The 17,156-nt window shown below is 43.3% G+C and overlaps 1 protein-coding gene across 2 annotated transcripts in view; it reads left to right on the forward strand.

The window, feature by feature from the left end:
* NIM1K (NIM1 serine/threonine protein kinase) overlaps window positions 1–10,134 on the forward strand; it is an 86,218-nt gene extending 76,084 nt beyond the window's left edge. For both annotated transcript variants that reach the window (XM_033179498.1, XM_033179499.1), the window contains exons 3-4: window positions 6,252–6,520; window positions 9,264–10,134. In XM_033179498.1, the coding sequence (XP_033035389.1) occupies window positions 6,252–6,520; window positions 9,264–10,013 (1,019 nt within the window). In that variant the 3' untranslated portion in view covers window positions 10,014–10,134. The remainder of the gene's footprint in view (window positions 1–6,251; window positions 6,521–9,263) is intronic.
* The last annotated feature ends 7,022 nt before the right edge of the window (window positions 10,135–17,156 follow it).

Consider the following 17,156-nt stretch of genomic DNA (forward strand, 5'->3'; position numbering starts at 1 on the left):
TATCATTTCCCCCATAGCAGCCAGAGGTGATGTTTCAGAAATTGCAAGCCTGATCATGTAACTCCTTGCTTACAAGTTTCCAACAGCTTCTTACTGCCTTTAATGTGAAATGACTCACAATACCTTGGCTATGGCCAACTCTCCTGCCTCTTTTTTGGCTTATATTTTTCCTTCTTCCCCATATGCCAGCCCTACTCTCTTCTTTCAATTCTTCAAAGTCAGTCATCTCTGAGGGTGCATATACCCCCAGAAGATGCCCAAGATGATTCACTGGGATGAGGGAAAAAATATTAGAACTTCCTTCTATATTTATTTGTGATTATATACTTTTAATTTCTGTGATTATATATATTGAAAATGTGTAAACCAGTAGTACATGGATACACTTTATAAATACATATACATATATTAGAGTAGTGCTCAAAAATGTTTTATTATGCACATGCAGTTGTAAGAATATGTACAGAGGCCACATGGACCATTTACCCAGTTTCACACAAACTTGCATCTTGCAAAACTATGGTCATAACCTTGATATTAATATTGATTTAATTAACTGATCTTATTAAGATTTTCCCAGTTCTTGTATTCATGCGTGTGTACGTATTTTAACTCTATGGAATGTTGTCACATAAATAAGTTGTTATATTCACCACCACAGTAAAGATACAGGACAAGTCCATTATTACAAGGGCACTTCAAGTGGCTCTTCTGTAGCCACCTCCTAACCCCCATACCCTGTCCCTGACTCCTGCCAGCCACTAATCTGTTCTCCATTTCTCTAATGTTGTCATTTCAAGAAAATTATATACAAGAAATCATGCAGTAGTAACCTTTTAGGATTGGCATTTTTCACTCACCATACTTCTTGGGCAATTCATCTAAGCTGTTGTATCAATAGTTGGTTCATTTTTATTGCTGAGTGGTATTCCATGGATGAAGGTACCACAATTTGCTTAACCATTCACCAGCTGAGGACATGTAGATTATTTCCAGTTTGGAGCTATTATCCATAAAACAACTAATGATGTTGAATATTAAAAAAATGTTTTATGGACAAAGGAAGACAATCAAAAAAGCTTGTAGACCATAACCCTAATGTTTCAGGTCTTTCCTACCTCAAGATCTTCTGTCTTGGCCGGGTGCGGTGGCTCAAGCCTGTAATCCTAGCACTTTGGGAGGCCGAGACGGGCGGATCACGAGGTCAGCAGATCGAGACCATCCTGGCTAACACGGTGAAACCCCGTCTCTACTAAAAAATACAAAAACTAGCCGGGCGAGGTGGCGGGCGCCTGTAGTCCCAGCTACTCCGGAGGCTGAGGCAGGAGAATGGCGTAAACCTGGGAGGCGGAGCTTGCAGTGAGCTGAGATCCGGCCACTGCACTCCAGCCTGGGCAACAGAGCGAGACTCCGTCTCAAAAAAAAAAAAAAAAGAAAAAAAAGATCTTCTGTCTTACCCATCTCTCCTTTTAGAACCTCTCCCTACTTTTCTCTAGCTAACTCTTGAACTCCAGAGAAAGTGTTAAAAGTCTTCCCTAACCCCCAGACCAGGGGTACCTCCACCTGTTTTATGCCCCCAATGCCCCTGGCACTTTCCCCCTAAGCCCACTGTACCTGATATTTTCTATCTGCCCCTCCAGATCTACTCTCCACCCTTCTTCATTCTGCTCTCAGCCCAAGACTACAACAGATCTCCTTAGTCCTCTAGGTTCCAGTTGACTTTGATCTCTAGGGAGCCTTTGCAGGGGAAGGAAGGAGAGGGAGGGCCTAATCTTATTCCCCCAGCCCCTCACTGTAAGGCTGACTCAGGAAACTTGTGTGTCTAGAAGGAAAGCCTCAGCTTCCCTCTACACAACACTATCTTCCTAGGTTTTAAAATCTGCTCTCTTCCCTTTGTCCCCTTGGTCCTGTAGATGTATTTTGCTTGGTCTAATCTAGGTTTTAAAATTTGAAATAGTTGTCGACACTTAATAATGGGAAGATTTTGCATAACATTTCAGATGTCTGGCTTCTCTTGAAAAGAAATCAGAAGAAGGTTTGACAACACTGAGCCTGCATTCCAAATAGTAACCAAATAGTGTGGCCTTGAGTAGAGCCACCCCTTCCACTGGGGCAGCTACTCTTAAGGATTCACCATCACCAGTGACTCCCTGTCATACAATAATCTTGCTTTGCTATTACCACCCTGGCACTGGGAGTCATGGTTTAAAGAATGTGTTGCCTGCTAGGTAGGACCTGTGTCAGACTTCTCATCAGATTTGGAGAAAGGGCATGGCTGGCCTCTCCCATCTGTCTACTTTACTCTCTCTCCCCCTGCACCACCTACAGCATCCTCTCTCTGGGATTTCTATCATTCTATCATCCCTTCCTAGACCCCACTTGCTCCCAGGCTTGCTGCTCCTCTCCGCACTTCTCACACCCTGCCAGAGTGATTTTTTTTTTTTTTTTGAGACAGAGTCTCACTCTGTCACCCAGGCTAGAGTGCAGTGGTGCAATCTCAGCTCACTGCAACCTCTGCCCCCTGGGTTCAAGCAATTCTCCTGCCTCAGCCTCGCAAGTAGCCAGGAATACGGGCAGCTGCCACTGTGCCTGGCTAATTTTTTGTATTTTTAGTAGAGGCAGGGTTTCAATTTCACCGTCTTGACTAGACTCGTCTTGAACTCTCGACTTCGTGATCCACAAGCCTCGGCCTCCCAAAGTGCTGGGATTACAGGTGTGAGCCATCACACCTGGCCCAGAGTGCCCTTCTTAAATGGGACTCAGATTACAACCCTCTCTCTTAAAACCTTGCTAGGTTTTCTCATTGCCCTATTGTTAAAGCCTGCATTTCTAAAGCAATCTCCTGGCTTATCTGACCTTTACCTACTACCAGGCTGATCTGGGGCCACTCCTCCTCATTCTGCTTTTCCAGAACAGTGGGTTCCTCAAGCACACACCTTATGTCTCGCCTGGGCAGCATACTTGCCTAGCTCCTGGGTCAAGTATGAGGCCTCTCTCCTCACTTCCTGGTCACAACCTAAGTGCCCTTACCCAGATAGTGCCTTTCCATTCTCTGTCTGTATCTCTTCCTAATAGGTGCTATACTTGTAAGAAGGGATATTTTTTTCAGTCTTTCTGTCATTGGACTGTGAGAACAGTGTTCATCTTTTTCACTGCCTGATTTATAGTAGGTGCTCATTGAACATTTATTGAAAGAGCAGATTTAGAGATCTAGCTCTTCATGGAATAGCAGTTTCTACCACTTAGTGACAATGTGGAATACCAGGGCTTCTAAAGTGTTTAGTGTGATCATACATTTATGCTATGACGCCTGCCTGTAGGGTGATTGCACATGAGGTGAGGCCATCGAGGCACCTACGGCAGAGGATTTAAGGAAGCTTTCACCCTTACAATGCCTCTCCTGCCACACTCTAGACCTGGCTCTGGGAGGGAAGGCTTTGCTAAGAACCATGAAAGGAAAAGAGAAAAAGAAAATTAAGATGGTGCTAAAGGGAGATTTGTGATGGCAGCCTGACACCCACCACCTGATTCTTGAACACTCACTGTGGATAGAATGGTGTATGGTGGCCACAGGCAGGAGAGGGCAGCAGAATGATGATACCTTAACTGACACCTGAGTATGTGATGGGAGAACTGAGGAGAAGCAGGGGGTTCTTCTACAGGAAATCGAAGGGTGGAATTCATTATTCTAGCCCTTAAAACAACAGCTTACCCAACAGGTTACACAAAACCAGGTTTCTGTTTCAGATAAACAGGTAAAGGAACTCTTAATCCTAAAGACTGAAAAGTAGAAAAGAAAGGGAAGAAGAGTGCTCCAGGATTGCCATTGCAGGTTCTTTTGCTGGGCTGATTGCCAGCTGAGATTATTCAAACCCCAGAGCAAACATTCTGCTCCTACTCCCGTAGAGCCACCCTCCTGCCGTTCAGTATTGCCTCCTGCGATAAAGGGCTGGCTCAGCAGACACCAGTGAACCCTATTTCCATTCCAGAAGCCCCAGTGGACCTACTTTAATATACCAATAACACTCCTATTTTAATCTAGCTGTATCTATTTTCGTGCTAATAATCACAGTGCCAAAGTTCTTTAAAGCAGTTATTTTGTAAGTAGGTCAAACAGGTACTTTGGGATCCTGTTCTGTCTGTTTACTGGCCGGGTAACCTCTTTGTTATCTAATTCAAAGTCCGGTACAGTTTGAACCAAAACAAAAAATGAATGATGTTTCACTTGTAGTCAAGATTCATTCATTTTCTAAAATTAATCATTTTCATTACACAATAAGTCTATATTCATGACAAAAAAATAGAAAATACAAATAAGCAAAACTAAATTGAAAGGAAAACCATCTGTGATTTGCCAATTAGAAAATCTCTATTCTAAACATTTTGGTAAATATGCTACCAGATTTTTATCTATGCAAATGTGTATTTGTATTTTTCCTCACTTGTATATTGAACACCTTTTCATGTTAATAAATTAGTTAGCATCATTATTTTTGATAGCTTCATGGTGTTCCATTATAAAATTAGATGTACCACACTTTAAGTATCTCTCTTGCTGGATACTTAAGCTATTTCCAGTATCACAGAAATCTTTTTATACATGCATCCTTGTACATGCATCAGATTCTTTAAGATTGCCAAAGGTGAAGTGGTTGGGTCCCAGGGTGCAACTGTTTTTTAGCATTTCAATACATAATACCAAAGTACAGTCCAGAACCATTGTACCAACTAATGCTCTCACCAGCAGCACATTGCAGTGTTGATTTCCTCCTGGTCTCACCAGCACTCTGTCAACACTGGGTACTGGTGCGTCATGTACATGACATTATATGCCAGGCACTGAGAGTGAATTAAAACAGTTCATGTTGGGAATGGGGCAAGAGAGGGAGATTAACAAGGGAGTTGACATCTACAGACCAGTTAGCTGAGATGACAGTACATTAGAGCTCCAAATACACAGAATCTGAACATCATGTTCATCCTAGGACAAGTGTTACAGAGGCTTCCTGAAGAGGTTCATTCTGAGGCTCACCTTGAAGGATCATCAGGAGTTAATGATGAGTGTATGAAGCCATTCTCGCATTTTTATAAAGAGATGCCTGAAATTGAGTATTTTTTTTTTTTTTTTTTTTCTGAAACGGAGTCTTTCTTTGTCACCTAGACTGGAGAGCAGTGGCGCGAACTCGGCTCACTGCAACCTCTGCCTCCCCAGGTTCAAGCGATTCTCCTACCTCAGCCTCCCAAGTAGCTGGGATTACAGGCATCTGCCACCAGGCCTGTCTAATTTTTGTATTTTTAGTAGAGATGGGGTTTCACCATGTTGGCCAGGCTGGTCTCAAACTCCTGTCCTCATGATTCTCCCGCCTTGGCCTCCCAAAGTGCTGAGATTACAGGTGTGAGCTGCCGCGCCCAGCCAAAATTGAGTAATTTATGAGAAAAAACCGTTTTATTAGCTCATGACTCTGCAGGCTGTACAGGAAGCATGGTGGCATCTGCTTCTATAGAGGCCTCAGGAAGCTCCAATCATGGTGGAAGGTGGAAGGCACAACACACTGTGAAAGCAGGAGCGAGAGTCAGGGGAATATGCCACAAGATCCCATCACTTTTAAAGAACCAGATCTCATGTGAACTCAGAGCGAGAGCTCACTTATCACTAAGGAGATGGCCCATGCCATTCGTGAGACATCGGCGCCCATGACCCAAACACCTCCCACCAGACCCCACCTCCAACAGTGGGGATTACATTTCAATGAGATTTGGTTGGGGACAAATATCCAAACTATATCGATGAGTAAAGAACAAGAGTAAGGAACAGGGAAGCAGTGATGGAGAGAATGATCCAGGTAGAGAAAAGTTTCCAGGCATGAATGTCCAGCACCTTTTCAGGGAGCAACAAAAAGTTCTGTAATGGTTGCAATAAAGGGTGCATGGGGTGTTGGGGATGGTGGACAGGAATGATGGACAGTGAGGCTGATGAGATGTGCTGGGTCTCATCAAGAAGTGTCCTCCGGGCTTAGCAAAGGAGCTCTAATTTTTTCTGGAAACTTTCCTTGGGAGGCAGGATTTGGCATCAAAACCTGTGTGTGGAAGACTCACACTGATCCAAGGGAAGGGCACTGATGCTGGGCTCAAGCATTGCTTTGTCATTCCCTGATGAGCTCTGTGAGCTTGGGAATGTGTCTAGTAAAGGAAAGGAGCTGATCCAGGTCCTCTTGAATTCTGGCACAGTTTTTTACTTTTTTTCCTTGCAGAAAAGGTGGCCATTAAGATCCTGGACAAGACCAAGTTAGACCAGAAAACCCAGAGGCTACTATCCCGAGAAATCTCCAGCATGGAAAAGCTGCACCATCCCAACATCATCCGCCTTTACGAAGTCGTGGAGACCCTATCCAAGCTGCACTTGGTGATGGAATATGCAGGGGGTGGGGAGCTGTTCGGAAAAATTAGCACTGAGGGGAAGCTCTCTGAACCAGAAAGCAAGCTCATCTTCTCCCAGATTGTGTCTGCCGTGAAGCACATGGTGAGCAGGGGTGACGAGAGCCTTATTCCCATTCCACTGACATTGGTAGAACAGGGCTTTAGGTTACCAAGCCTCAAGTGTCCCAGAGGGCTTTTGTCCTACAAAGCAGACAGTAGTCCCTTCTGGGAGTCAGAAGTCTGGCTGGGATCATGCTCCTTGCCTGTGAAGCAATATCCAGGGATGTCCAGTTACACCTCAACCTCCTAGCTTCTGCAGATGTTGGCAGGACTCACTGGGAGCCGCTGATGAATATCGCCCACTCCCTGGCCATACCCATTTCTCCAACCTCATCTTCCACTATCTGGATAGCTGGCTCCTCACTGCTTCTTGGTTTTGCTTTCCTATTTCTGTCTAGGATGCCCTCATATGACATCTCACATTCTAAATCCTATTCATACTTCATGCCCAGCTCAGTTCATTCTCTCTCTCTCCCGCCTCCCCCGCCATGTGTGTGTATGTGAGAGAGAGATGTTCTTCAATCTCACATCAGTAATACTGATCTTTTGCCTTCAGTAAGATCCCCTAGCTCTTATTGCCTCTGTGCCCAGTAGATTAACACTTGGTTCTGTCTTCCTTCCTTCCTTCCTACCTTCCTTCCCTCCTTCCTTCCTTCCTTCCTTTCTTCTTTCTTTCTTTCTTTCTTTCTTTCTTTTTCTTTCTTTTTCTTTCTTTCTCTCTTGTTTCTTTTTCTTTTTCTTTTCTCCTTCCTTCCTTTTTCTTTCTTTCTTTCTCTCTCTCTCTTTCTTTCCTTTTCTTGCCTTTCTTTCTTCTTTCTTTCTTTTTTCTTCCTTTCTTTTTCTTTCTCTTTCTTTCTTTTTTTTTTAGACAGTATTGCTCTGTTACCCAGGATGGAGTGCAGTGGCATGATCCTGGCTTACTGCAACATCCGCCTCCTGGGTTCAAGCAATTCTCCTGCCTCAGCCTCCCAAGTAGCTGGGATTATGGGCATGTGCCATGATGCCTGGCTGATTTTGTATTTTTAATAGAAATGAAGTTTCACCATGTTGGTCAGGCTGGTCTCGAACTCCTGACCTCAAGTGATCCACCTGCCTCGGCTTCCCAAGGTGGTGGGATTACAGGCGTGAGCCACCGTGCCTGGTTGGTTGTGTCATTCTTATTTTAGTTCTTTGGTTACCGCTTTAGATAAATCTGGACTCCTAATGCACACTCTATAGTTCCCCCAAGAACTGGCTCTTTTGCTGCCTCCTTATTTTTGGCCATATTGCTGGCCATACAGGAGGAACCTGACTTGCAGACCTGACTATCACTTTTACTACCAAAAGTTTTCGTCAGTCACCCTCTTTACTCAGATCCCAGTTGAATGGATCTGTCAGAAAAGAGATACTTGTCTAGGGTCTATATTAGTTGAGAGGCTATTTGTAATTCGCTTCTCAGCCTGCATGGTTGTGGGAGCAAGAACGGGATCAGTGAGCCACAGTGAACCCCATTATATGCCAGGCACTGAAAAAGTCAAATAAAACAGTCCATGCTGGCAATGGGGCAAAAGAGGAAGAATTTGCAAGGGAATTCATGATGTAGAGGGCCCAAAATAGCAGTAGGGAAGGAGAGGAGGAAGAAAAAGAAGTGAGCCAGGGAGAAGAACTTGACTGCAGTGGTGGTGGGTGTTTCAGATCTGTGATATATGACCAGTCATCATTTAAGTGGCTTTGGGCTGTGGTGAGCTTTCCCAGGGCCAGAGAATAAGCCAGACCCATACCAAGAAATAGAACAGATGGGCAGTCTTCCACATTCTACTTGGAAGAGTAACCTGGTAGGAGAATAGAAGAGAATCCAGCAATAGAGGGTACAGATGTTAGTCTTCAGCAGCTCTACTCCCTGCCATTTCTCCAACTCTTTGCAAACAGGAAGTGTGTTTCATAGCCATAGATCCACATCTTACTGAGTTTTTTAATATGCCAAGACCATGCTGAGCACTGTTCTCATCATATATAGTTAGCATCACATATAGTTCTCACCACAGCCTATAGTTATCAGTATCCCACTTTACGAAGAAGGAAAGTGACATCCACAGTACCCAACTGGTATAGTTGAACCTGGAATTGACCAGACTGTCCCCTCCAAAGCCTGGATTCTTATTCCAGGAGGGCCATCAAGAAAGGTGACAAGCACAAAGCCATTTTCCCAGAGCCCTTGGGACTGAACAGGTCAAGGGTCCTCTGAAGACTGTCTGGATTCAGGATGCAAGGGTGGGAGTGCAGCACGTGCCCACAATCCACAGTGTGTTCTGTGCCTAGATCCTTGCCAAATGCAACCACCTCCCTTCTGCTGAATTCTGTAAAGATAAAAGAGTCTACATCAAAAAGCATGGCTGGAAAGTTATGGGAGGGCTCCAAGCTTTCCTGGTCTTGGCCCTGGTCAAACGATCCATCAGCCAGAAAATCTCATGTAGGACCTCAACAATTAAGGATTACTGTTTCATTGTATTTCAGAATGTGTAGTTTCATAAGATCTGGATCTTATTTCTGGTGTTAGTTTCTCAGTCCACATGTGTGGAACAGACTCTAGCCCTTACCACACGGAATAGGAACTTTGGTCTACTTGGGGAGGTGTGGGCATTACATTGGGCTAAAAGTTATGACAGGGTTTGCTATCACGACTTAAGTTGATCCTCACTGAATTTGTTATTCCACCATCATTATCTCACTGTTTCAGAGCAACTTATACATTTTTTATTTTGGCATTTTACTGTAAAAATGACTGTTCTCTATGTCTTCTTCCACAGCATGAAAACCAAATTATTCACAGAGATCTGAAAGCAGAAAATGTATTCTATACCAGTAATACTTGTGTGAAGGTGGGCGATTTTGGATTCAGCACAGTAAGTAAAAAAGGTGAAATGCTGAACACTTTCTGTGGGTCTCCTCCCTATGCTGCACCTGAACTCTTCCGGGACGAGCACTACATCGGCATTTACGTGGATATCTGGGCCTTGGGGGTGCTTTTGTACTTCATGGTGACTGGCATCATGCCATTTCGGGCAGAAACCGTGACGAAACTAAAAAAGAGCATCCTTGAGGGCACATACAGTGTACCGCCCCACGTGTCAGAGCCCTGCCACCGACTCATCCGAGGAGTCCTTCAGCAGATCCCCATGGAGAGGTACGGGATCGACTGCATCATGAATGATGAATGGATGCAAGGGGTGCCATACCCTGCACCTTTGGAACCTTTCCAACTGGATCCCAAACATTTATCGGAAACTGGCACTCTCAAGGAAGAAGAAAATGAGGTCAAAAGCACTTTAGAACATTTGGGCATTACAGAAGAGCATATTCGAAATAATCAAGGGAGAGACGCTCGCAGCTCAATCACAGGGGTCTATAGAATTATTTTACATAGAGTCCAAAGGAAGAAGGCTTTGGAAAGTGTCCCAGTCATGATGCTACCAGACCCTAAAGAAAGAGATCTCAAAAAAGGGTCCCGTGTCTACAGAGGGATAAGACACACATCCAAATTTTGCTCGATTTTATAAATTGCACTGGACTGCTTGTAATTAACCGAGATCATTATTGCTGCTTCTAAATTTTTTTCAAGGACAACTTGAGTGGAGACATTTTTGTAATTTTAAAATAAACTTAAATTTGAGATATGCATTTTTTTCTCCAAAAGGTCTATTAGCTCAGATTCTGGCTTGATTTGGGATCTTGTTTTATTATCAAATTTCAGCATTCATTCATTTAATCAAGAAATATTTATCCAGTGCCTCCTTTGTGCCAGACACTATTTAAGGTGCTACAGAAATAGCAAGAAATAAATAGGCAAGGTCCCTCCTCTCGTGTGCGGGACATTGTAGCCCAGGACAAAGGTACTAACAACTACATTTTTTAAAAAAGAAAAAGATCAGTGATAGATGCTATGCAGAGAATTCAAAAAGGGTGATCTGATATCAGAGACTTGCTACTTTGGATTAGTCGTTAAGGAAGGTCACTTTGAGTACATATCAGTTTAAGATCTGAATGAGAAGCAGGAGTGACTCTTACAAAATGCCAGAGCATTCCAGGCAGCTAGGGGTTGCAGACTCAGTTCCCCTCAAAACAGAGCCTAAGACAAATGATTCCATGTAGAGCAGTTTATTTGGGAAGTGATCCCAGAGCACAGGAGTGAAGTACAGGGGAAACAGTGAAAGCTAATACACAGACACATTAGCAAGTTGGCTAGTGCTACAGTTTCTGATGCTTGGTTTTGCAGGATCCTCAGAGGAGCCTGATGAAACACATCTCAGGTGTCTCCCCTGGGCATGGAAGGGGAAAGCATTTAACCACAAGCTTTTGCTCACCGCTGATCAAGGGTGGCCCTTGGTGTCATCTGCCCTGCACTTCCAGATTGGGATGTGTGAGTGCCAAGTGGGTTCCCTATGCTTCCCTTGCCTTCATGTCAGAGAAGTCTTGGAGCAGGAGGGAAGAGGTACACCACCAGTATGATACCTTGTTTCTGTGCCTGCTTGTCCACTGGCATGGGGAGCCCAAAGTGACCATGTGACACTTGTAGATTTCAATTCACTGGAACCCTTATCAAGTCCCCTGATGAAAGCATCCCTGATTCCCTGGGAACCAAACCTTTCAATTTAGCCTAGATTGTAGAAAAAAAGAATAGAAATTAATAAAGTGCATCACCAATTGCGTGGTGGTGACAGGGGTCAATCTACTTCCACTTAGTGGTTTCCAGACCTGTGTGTTTTAATGATAGGGATAGTCATTATTAAAGCACATTACCGAATCCTGGAGGACAGCACCCCAACCCTGCAGGCTGCTGTCTCATCTCCGGTGTCTTAGCTGAACCATTCCATTGTTCTGCTTATGTTGGCTGCTTCTGGTGTTGAGGTATATGGTAAGATGAGGGGATCCCATTGTTATGTGCCCGTTGCACGACCTCCTTTATCAAAAAAGTGGTCCTTGAGGCAATGTTTGCGATATCATGACAGTGAATCAGGTATTCTGTATGTCTTAGTGTGCTTGTATGGAAAGACACATTGCAGGCAGAAAAGGCAAACCCGTACCCTGAGATGTCAATTCCAATAAGGATGACTCACTCCTGGGCCCATCTGAATTCGTGACTCCATGGATCTGATAACGTCCAGCTCATATGTTAACAGCTCTGCTTACCTAGTCCTCGGTATCTCATAATTTGGTTCTCAGCCTCCACTGGGGCCCAGTAGCACATCAGGAGTCTGAGTAGTTCTCTGTTGCAGGAAGCATGGCGTTACTCCAGGATCCTACAGAGTTGTGTTGTTATCTCCTATTGGGGCTTTCCAGAGGCCCCGCACAATATTTTTAACTGCCACATACACGGCCTGAGTAGCAGTTTGTTCAGAAGCCAAAACTGCTGTTTTTTTTTTTTATGGGATCCACTTGAAACTGGCATTAAATGGGTGAGAGGAATACACCAAATACAATATATGTGCTTCCAAAGTCCAGAGGGACCTACTAAATCCTATGTCTCTATCTTAGTGTTAAGAGGTTGGAAGGTACAAGAAATTGTTCTTTACTATAGAAGAAATATCTAGGCATGCCTCAACTCATTGGTCTTCTAAACTCTTATCAATGTGGCATGCCCCAGATTCTTCATAGAGTCTATAATCCACACTCCGGCACATGTAAGCCTTACTAGGGCATTTGTAATACTTGCCGCTTCCTGATAGCCAATTCCCCTAGCATGCTGTCACAATATAGTGGGCTGGCATGATGTCCTGTAGAATGTAAAGATGATCAAGGTCCTTTTGGATTATATTGTGATATAGAGAAGGATATTTAAGATTTTGGGGGCAATAGAGTAAATGAGAATCGCCGTCCATCCCAGAGAAATGTGAACTGCTTTTGATCCTCCTTTCTGATGGAAATTTAGAAGAATGAATTTGCCAAATCAATAGCTGCATATCAAATGCCAGAGGCTGCCAGTAAAGATACCACATCTGATACAGCAGCTGCAACTGAGACTAGCAGTAGTCCGCCATCATTCTCCATTATCTATCTGCTCTTTTTCAGGAGTCTGATGGTAACTTAAATGAGATTATGATGGAGCCCATTACGCTTGCATCCCTAACATTTTTTGATGGTGACACTGATGTCTGCCATTCCTCATGTGGATTGCTCATGATTTATTAACATGGCCAGGGAAAGGTTTCCTCTTCCTCCCATAATGGTTGTTACTTCACAGGTCTAAGACCTCCATGGGGATCTAAGTATATTGATCCCAAATATATACTTAGAGATTGGGAAAATAATTGCAATGTGGGAACCATTATGTGATAAACTGTCCAGGACTCCCTTTATCATATGGTTTCCATAACCCCTCATCTACATACAAAGCCATAATAGTATCCAGTTCTGAAAAATTCTGGGTATGTACATCATATATACTTGTGAAAGCAAGGCCTTTCCTCAAGACCAGTCCTCCTTTTCATTGTGCACTGGATCTGTAAATTGACTTAGATCTAGAAGCTGATGAAGAGACTGTGATTTTTCCCATTGTGACAGGCTACCTTTACGCTAACCAGTTTTCCTTGTTTTTTCTTTTTTTGGTCATACTAGTCAAGTAACATACCAGCCAGCTGTCTCCCCAAATTCCATGATTTATTAGCCATTGTCACAAAGCCCTGCAGATCAAGGCAGCCTGATTGATTTCCACTCCAGCCTTACTGTTTATTTTATTGTGTCCACCTTGCCTCTGACATTTAAGTGATAATACATGACCTCTACCATTCTAGTCTCATCATCATCTCCACTGATGATATCATGCTCAATTCCATGGCAGCATTTCCTACCATCAACACCTGCCTGCAATGGGCAGCCACCACTGAACTTTTCTTCGGTGCTGCCACAACCCTCACCAGTGCATTCCTTTTTTAAAAAAATTATTTTTTATTCATACACAATTGTATGTATTTATGGGGTACATGTGATATTCTGATACATGTATAAAAGGCATAATGATCAAATCAGGGTATTTAGGATACCCCATCACCTCAAACATTTATCATTTTTTGGTATTAGGAATACTTCAACTTTTCCAGCTATTTTGAAATATACAATAAATTATTGTTAACTACAGTCACCCTGCTGTGCTATCAAATAGTATAACTTATTCCTTCTAACTGTATGTTTGCACCCATTAACCAACCTGTCTTCATCCTCCACCCCTACCATCCTTCTCAGCTTATTAGCACCATTCTATTCTCTACCTCCATGAGATCAACTGTTTAGCTTTTATATACCAGAACATGTGATATTTGTCTTTCTGTGCCTGGCTGATTTCACTTAACCTAATGACCTCCAGTTCCATCCATAATGCTGCAAATTACATGATTTCATTCTTATTTATGTATTTATATATTTATTTTTTTGAGACAGAGCCTCGCTCTGTTGCCCAGGGTGGAGTGCAGTGGTGCCATCTCAGCTCACTGCAACCTCTGCCTCCCGGGTTCAAGTGATTATCCTGCCTCAGCCTCCCAGTAGCTGGGATTACAGTCGCCTGCCACCATACCCAGCTAATTTTTGTATTTTTAGTAGAGATGGGGTTTCACCATGTTGGCCAGGCTGGTCTCGAACTCCTAACCTCAGGTGATTCACCCACCTTGGCGTCCCAAAGTGCTGGGATTACAGGCATGAGCCATCACCCCCAGCTGATTTCATTCTTTTTTATGGCTGAATATTCCATTGTGTTTATACACATTTTCTTTATCCATCCATCAGTTGATGGAAACTTATGTCGGTCCCATCTCTGCTATTGTGAATAGTGCTGCAACACACATGGGAGAGCACAGGTATTGCTTTGATATACTCATTTCCTTTCCTTTGGATAAATATCCAGTAGGTGGACTGCTGAATCCCACGGTGGTTGTATTTTTAGTTTTTTCAGAAACCTCTATATTGTCTTCCATAATGGCTGTACTAATTTACATTCCCAACTGTGTATAAGAATTCCCTTTTCTCTAGAAAAATACAAAAATAAAATAAAAAATTCCCTTTTCTCTGTATCCTCACCAGCATTTGTTATTGTCCTTTTGATAATAGTTATTCTAACTGGGGATGAGATGCTGTCTCATTGTAGTTTTGATTTGCCTTTCCCTGATAATTAGTGATGTTGAACATTTTTCCACTCGGCCATTTGTATGTCTTCTTTTGAGAAATGTCTTTTTAGGTCCTTTTCCTACTTTTTAGTGGGATTATTTGTTTTTTTGCTGTTGAGTTCCCTGTATATTCTGGATATCAGTCCCTTGTTGGATGAACAGTTTGCAAACCAGTGCATTTTATATTGCCTTAGTGATGGCAATGTCTTCCTGAGGAACGTAGACGGTTGTTCAGTCTCACATGATGAATCCATTCTAACATTCACACCTCCTGGAACTTTCCAACCCTTTCTTCAATACTATACCAAGGCAGTTCCGCCATCTTCACCTCATTTACTGTGTGCCATAATAATATCCAAGCCTCAGCAGCCATCCCAACAGAATATTATGATCAAATTCAGGTGTTGTTCACTTCTAAGTCATGGGTAAACATTCCTATAGTAATTTTTTTTTTTTTTTTTGAGACTGAGTTTCACTCTTGTCACCCAGGGTGGAGTGCAATGGAGCGATCTTGGCCCATCACAACCTCCTGGGTTCAAGTGATTCTCCTGCCTCAGCTTCCCGAGTAGCTGGAATTACAGGCATGTAGCACCATGTCCAGCTAATTTTGTATTTTTAGTAGAGACGGGTTTTCTCCATGTTGGTCAGGCTGGGCTCAAACTCCTGACCTTAGGTGATCCACCTGCCTCAGCCTCCCAAAGTGCTGGAATTACAGGCATGAGCCACCGCACCTGGCTCCTATAGTAATCTTTCTTATCCCGCCTTATATTCTTCCCTCAACTTCCACCTCTGGCCTAACACCCTCAAAATCATTCACACACATTTCCCCTTGGTTACTGATAGTATATATCAGGTTCTGCAGCTCCTTCAGTACCTACACTATTTTCCCCCAGACAGGGGGTTGTATTTCTCCACTCAAGCTCTACTGAGAAGTCACCCTGGTTCTTGGTTTGGAGAATAATAAGGTTTTGGAAGAGATAGTATATATATCAGGTTCTGCAGTTCCTTCAGTATCTACACTATTTTCCCCCAGACAGGGGATTGTATTTCTCCACTCAGGCTCTACTGAGAAGTCACCCTTGTTCTTGGTTTGGAGAATAGTAAGGTTTTGGAAGAGAATGTGGAGGTCAAGAGCTGCCTCACTAGAAGCCTTGGCAGGGTCTTCAGGCAAGGGAGCATGAGCTCCTCCCGCTAGCCCCACATTAGGAAAATCCAGGTTTGCAATATTTTCAGGGTTATCCACTGTATTACTAACTTAGGTCTCAGTGTCCCATTCTCTTCTTGTCAAACCTAAACTTTCATAAAGGAAAATTATCAAGACTTAGCATTTTCCAACCTTACAACTAGATACTGGGCCTATTTCAGGTCGTTTTCTCTCCACTGCAGGAGATAAGGCTCTCCTTCAACCTTGCCTTAAACTGACAGTTGGCTGACTTGAGCCTGTTATTTTGTTTTCCAGGCTTCTAAAGCAGTTAATAAAAGCTGGCCAAGTCCACAATCTTTATCACTGCCCCTCTACTGTTCAAGTGCCACAGGTACTACAGGATCCAACGCTTCATCTTCTACCTACACCTACAGATGACAGTGTCAGTGGTGATTGTGCTGCTCCTGCATGCCACAGGCTATCACCACTCTGCTTACCAATACTGCATCAGTGTTCTCCTGATGTCATCACAAATTCACAAACTTAGTGGCTTAAAACAACACAAATGTATCATCTTACAGCTCTGGGAGATAGAAGTTTGACATGAGTCTCAGTGGACTAAAATCAAGGTGTTTCCAGGGCTGTGCTCCTTTCTGGAGACTCCAGGGGAAGAATCTATTTCCTTGTCTTGTTAACTTTCTAGAGGCTGCCTGCATTCCTTAGCTCATGGTCATCTTCCTTCATTCTTCAAAACCAGCAACATTGCATTTTTTTTTGGCCAACGTTCTGTAGTCACTCTCCCTTGACCACCAGCCAAGAAAGGTTCTCTGCTTTCAAAGACCCACATGGTAAGGTTGGGCCTACACAGACAATCCAGGATAATCTCCCCACCTCAAGGTTCTTAACCTTATTTACACCTGCTTCTGATATTTAAGGTAGCATATTCAGATTCTAGGAATGGACAACTTTGGTAGGAGTTGGGAGGGCATCATTCTGTAATCAGGTTTTGTCATTTGGTGAGCAAACCAGCTCCAATCTCCCATCCTGAATGCCTGCTTTCTAGGGCCATTCTGGGTACCGACTGTCTTAGTTCGGATTCCCCAAAAAACAGAGCCTGAGAGAAAAGCTTGAATGAAAGTCATTTATTTGAGAAACGATCCCAGGATGCAAAAGAGATGCATGGAGGTGAAACAAAAGAGGAAAGCCAATATAAGGATGGTTATTGCCAAACCCGCCACAGAAGTCTCCTCCTCTTTTGAGGAAACTTACGAAATGCATTGCAGGGAGGCTGTCATGAAAGGTATACAGCTAGAATTCAAAGAGATGTACTATCATATTCTCTGAGAACCTGGTCAAAGATTTCATGGAATTAGTTGCCACAGCAGTGACTGGAGTAGAAGGCAGGG

This window comes from Trachypithecus francoisi, unplaced genomic scaffold (assembly GCF_009764315.1).
Source record: "Trachypithecus francoisi isolate TF-2019V2 unplaced genomic scaffold, Tfra_2.0 Lachesis_group2, whole genome shotgun sequence".
Taxonomy (NCBI): domain Eukaryota; kingdom Metazoa; phylum Chordata; class Mammalia; order Primates; family Cercopithecidae; genus Trachypithecus; species Trachypithecus francoisi.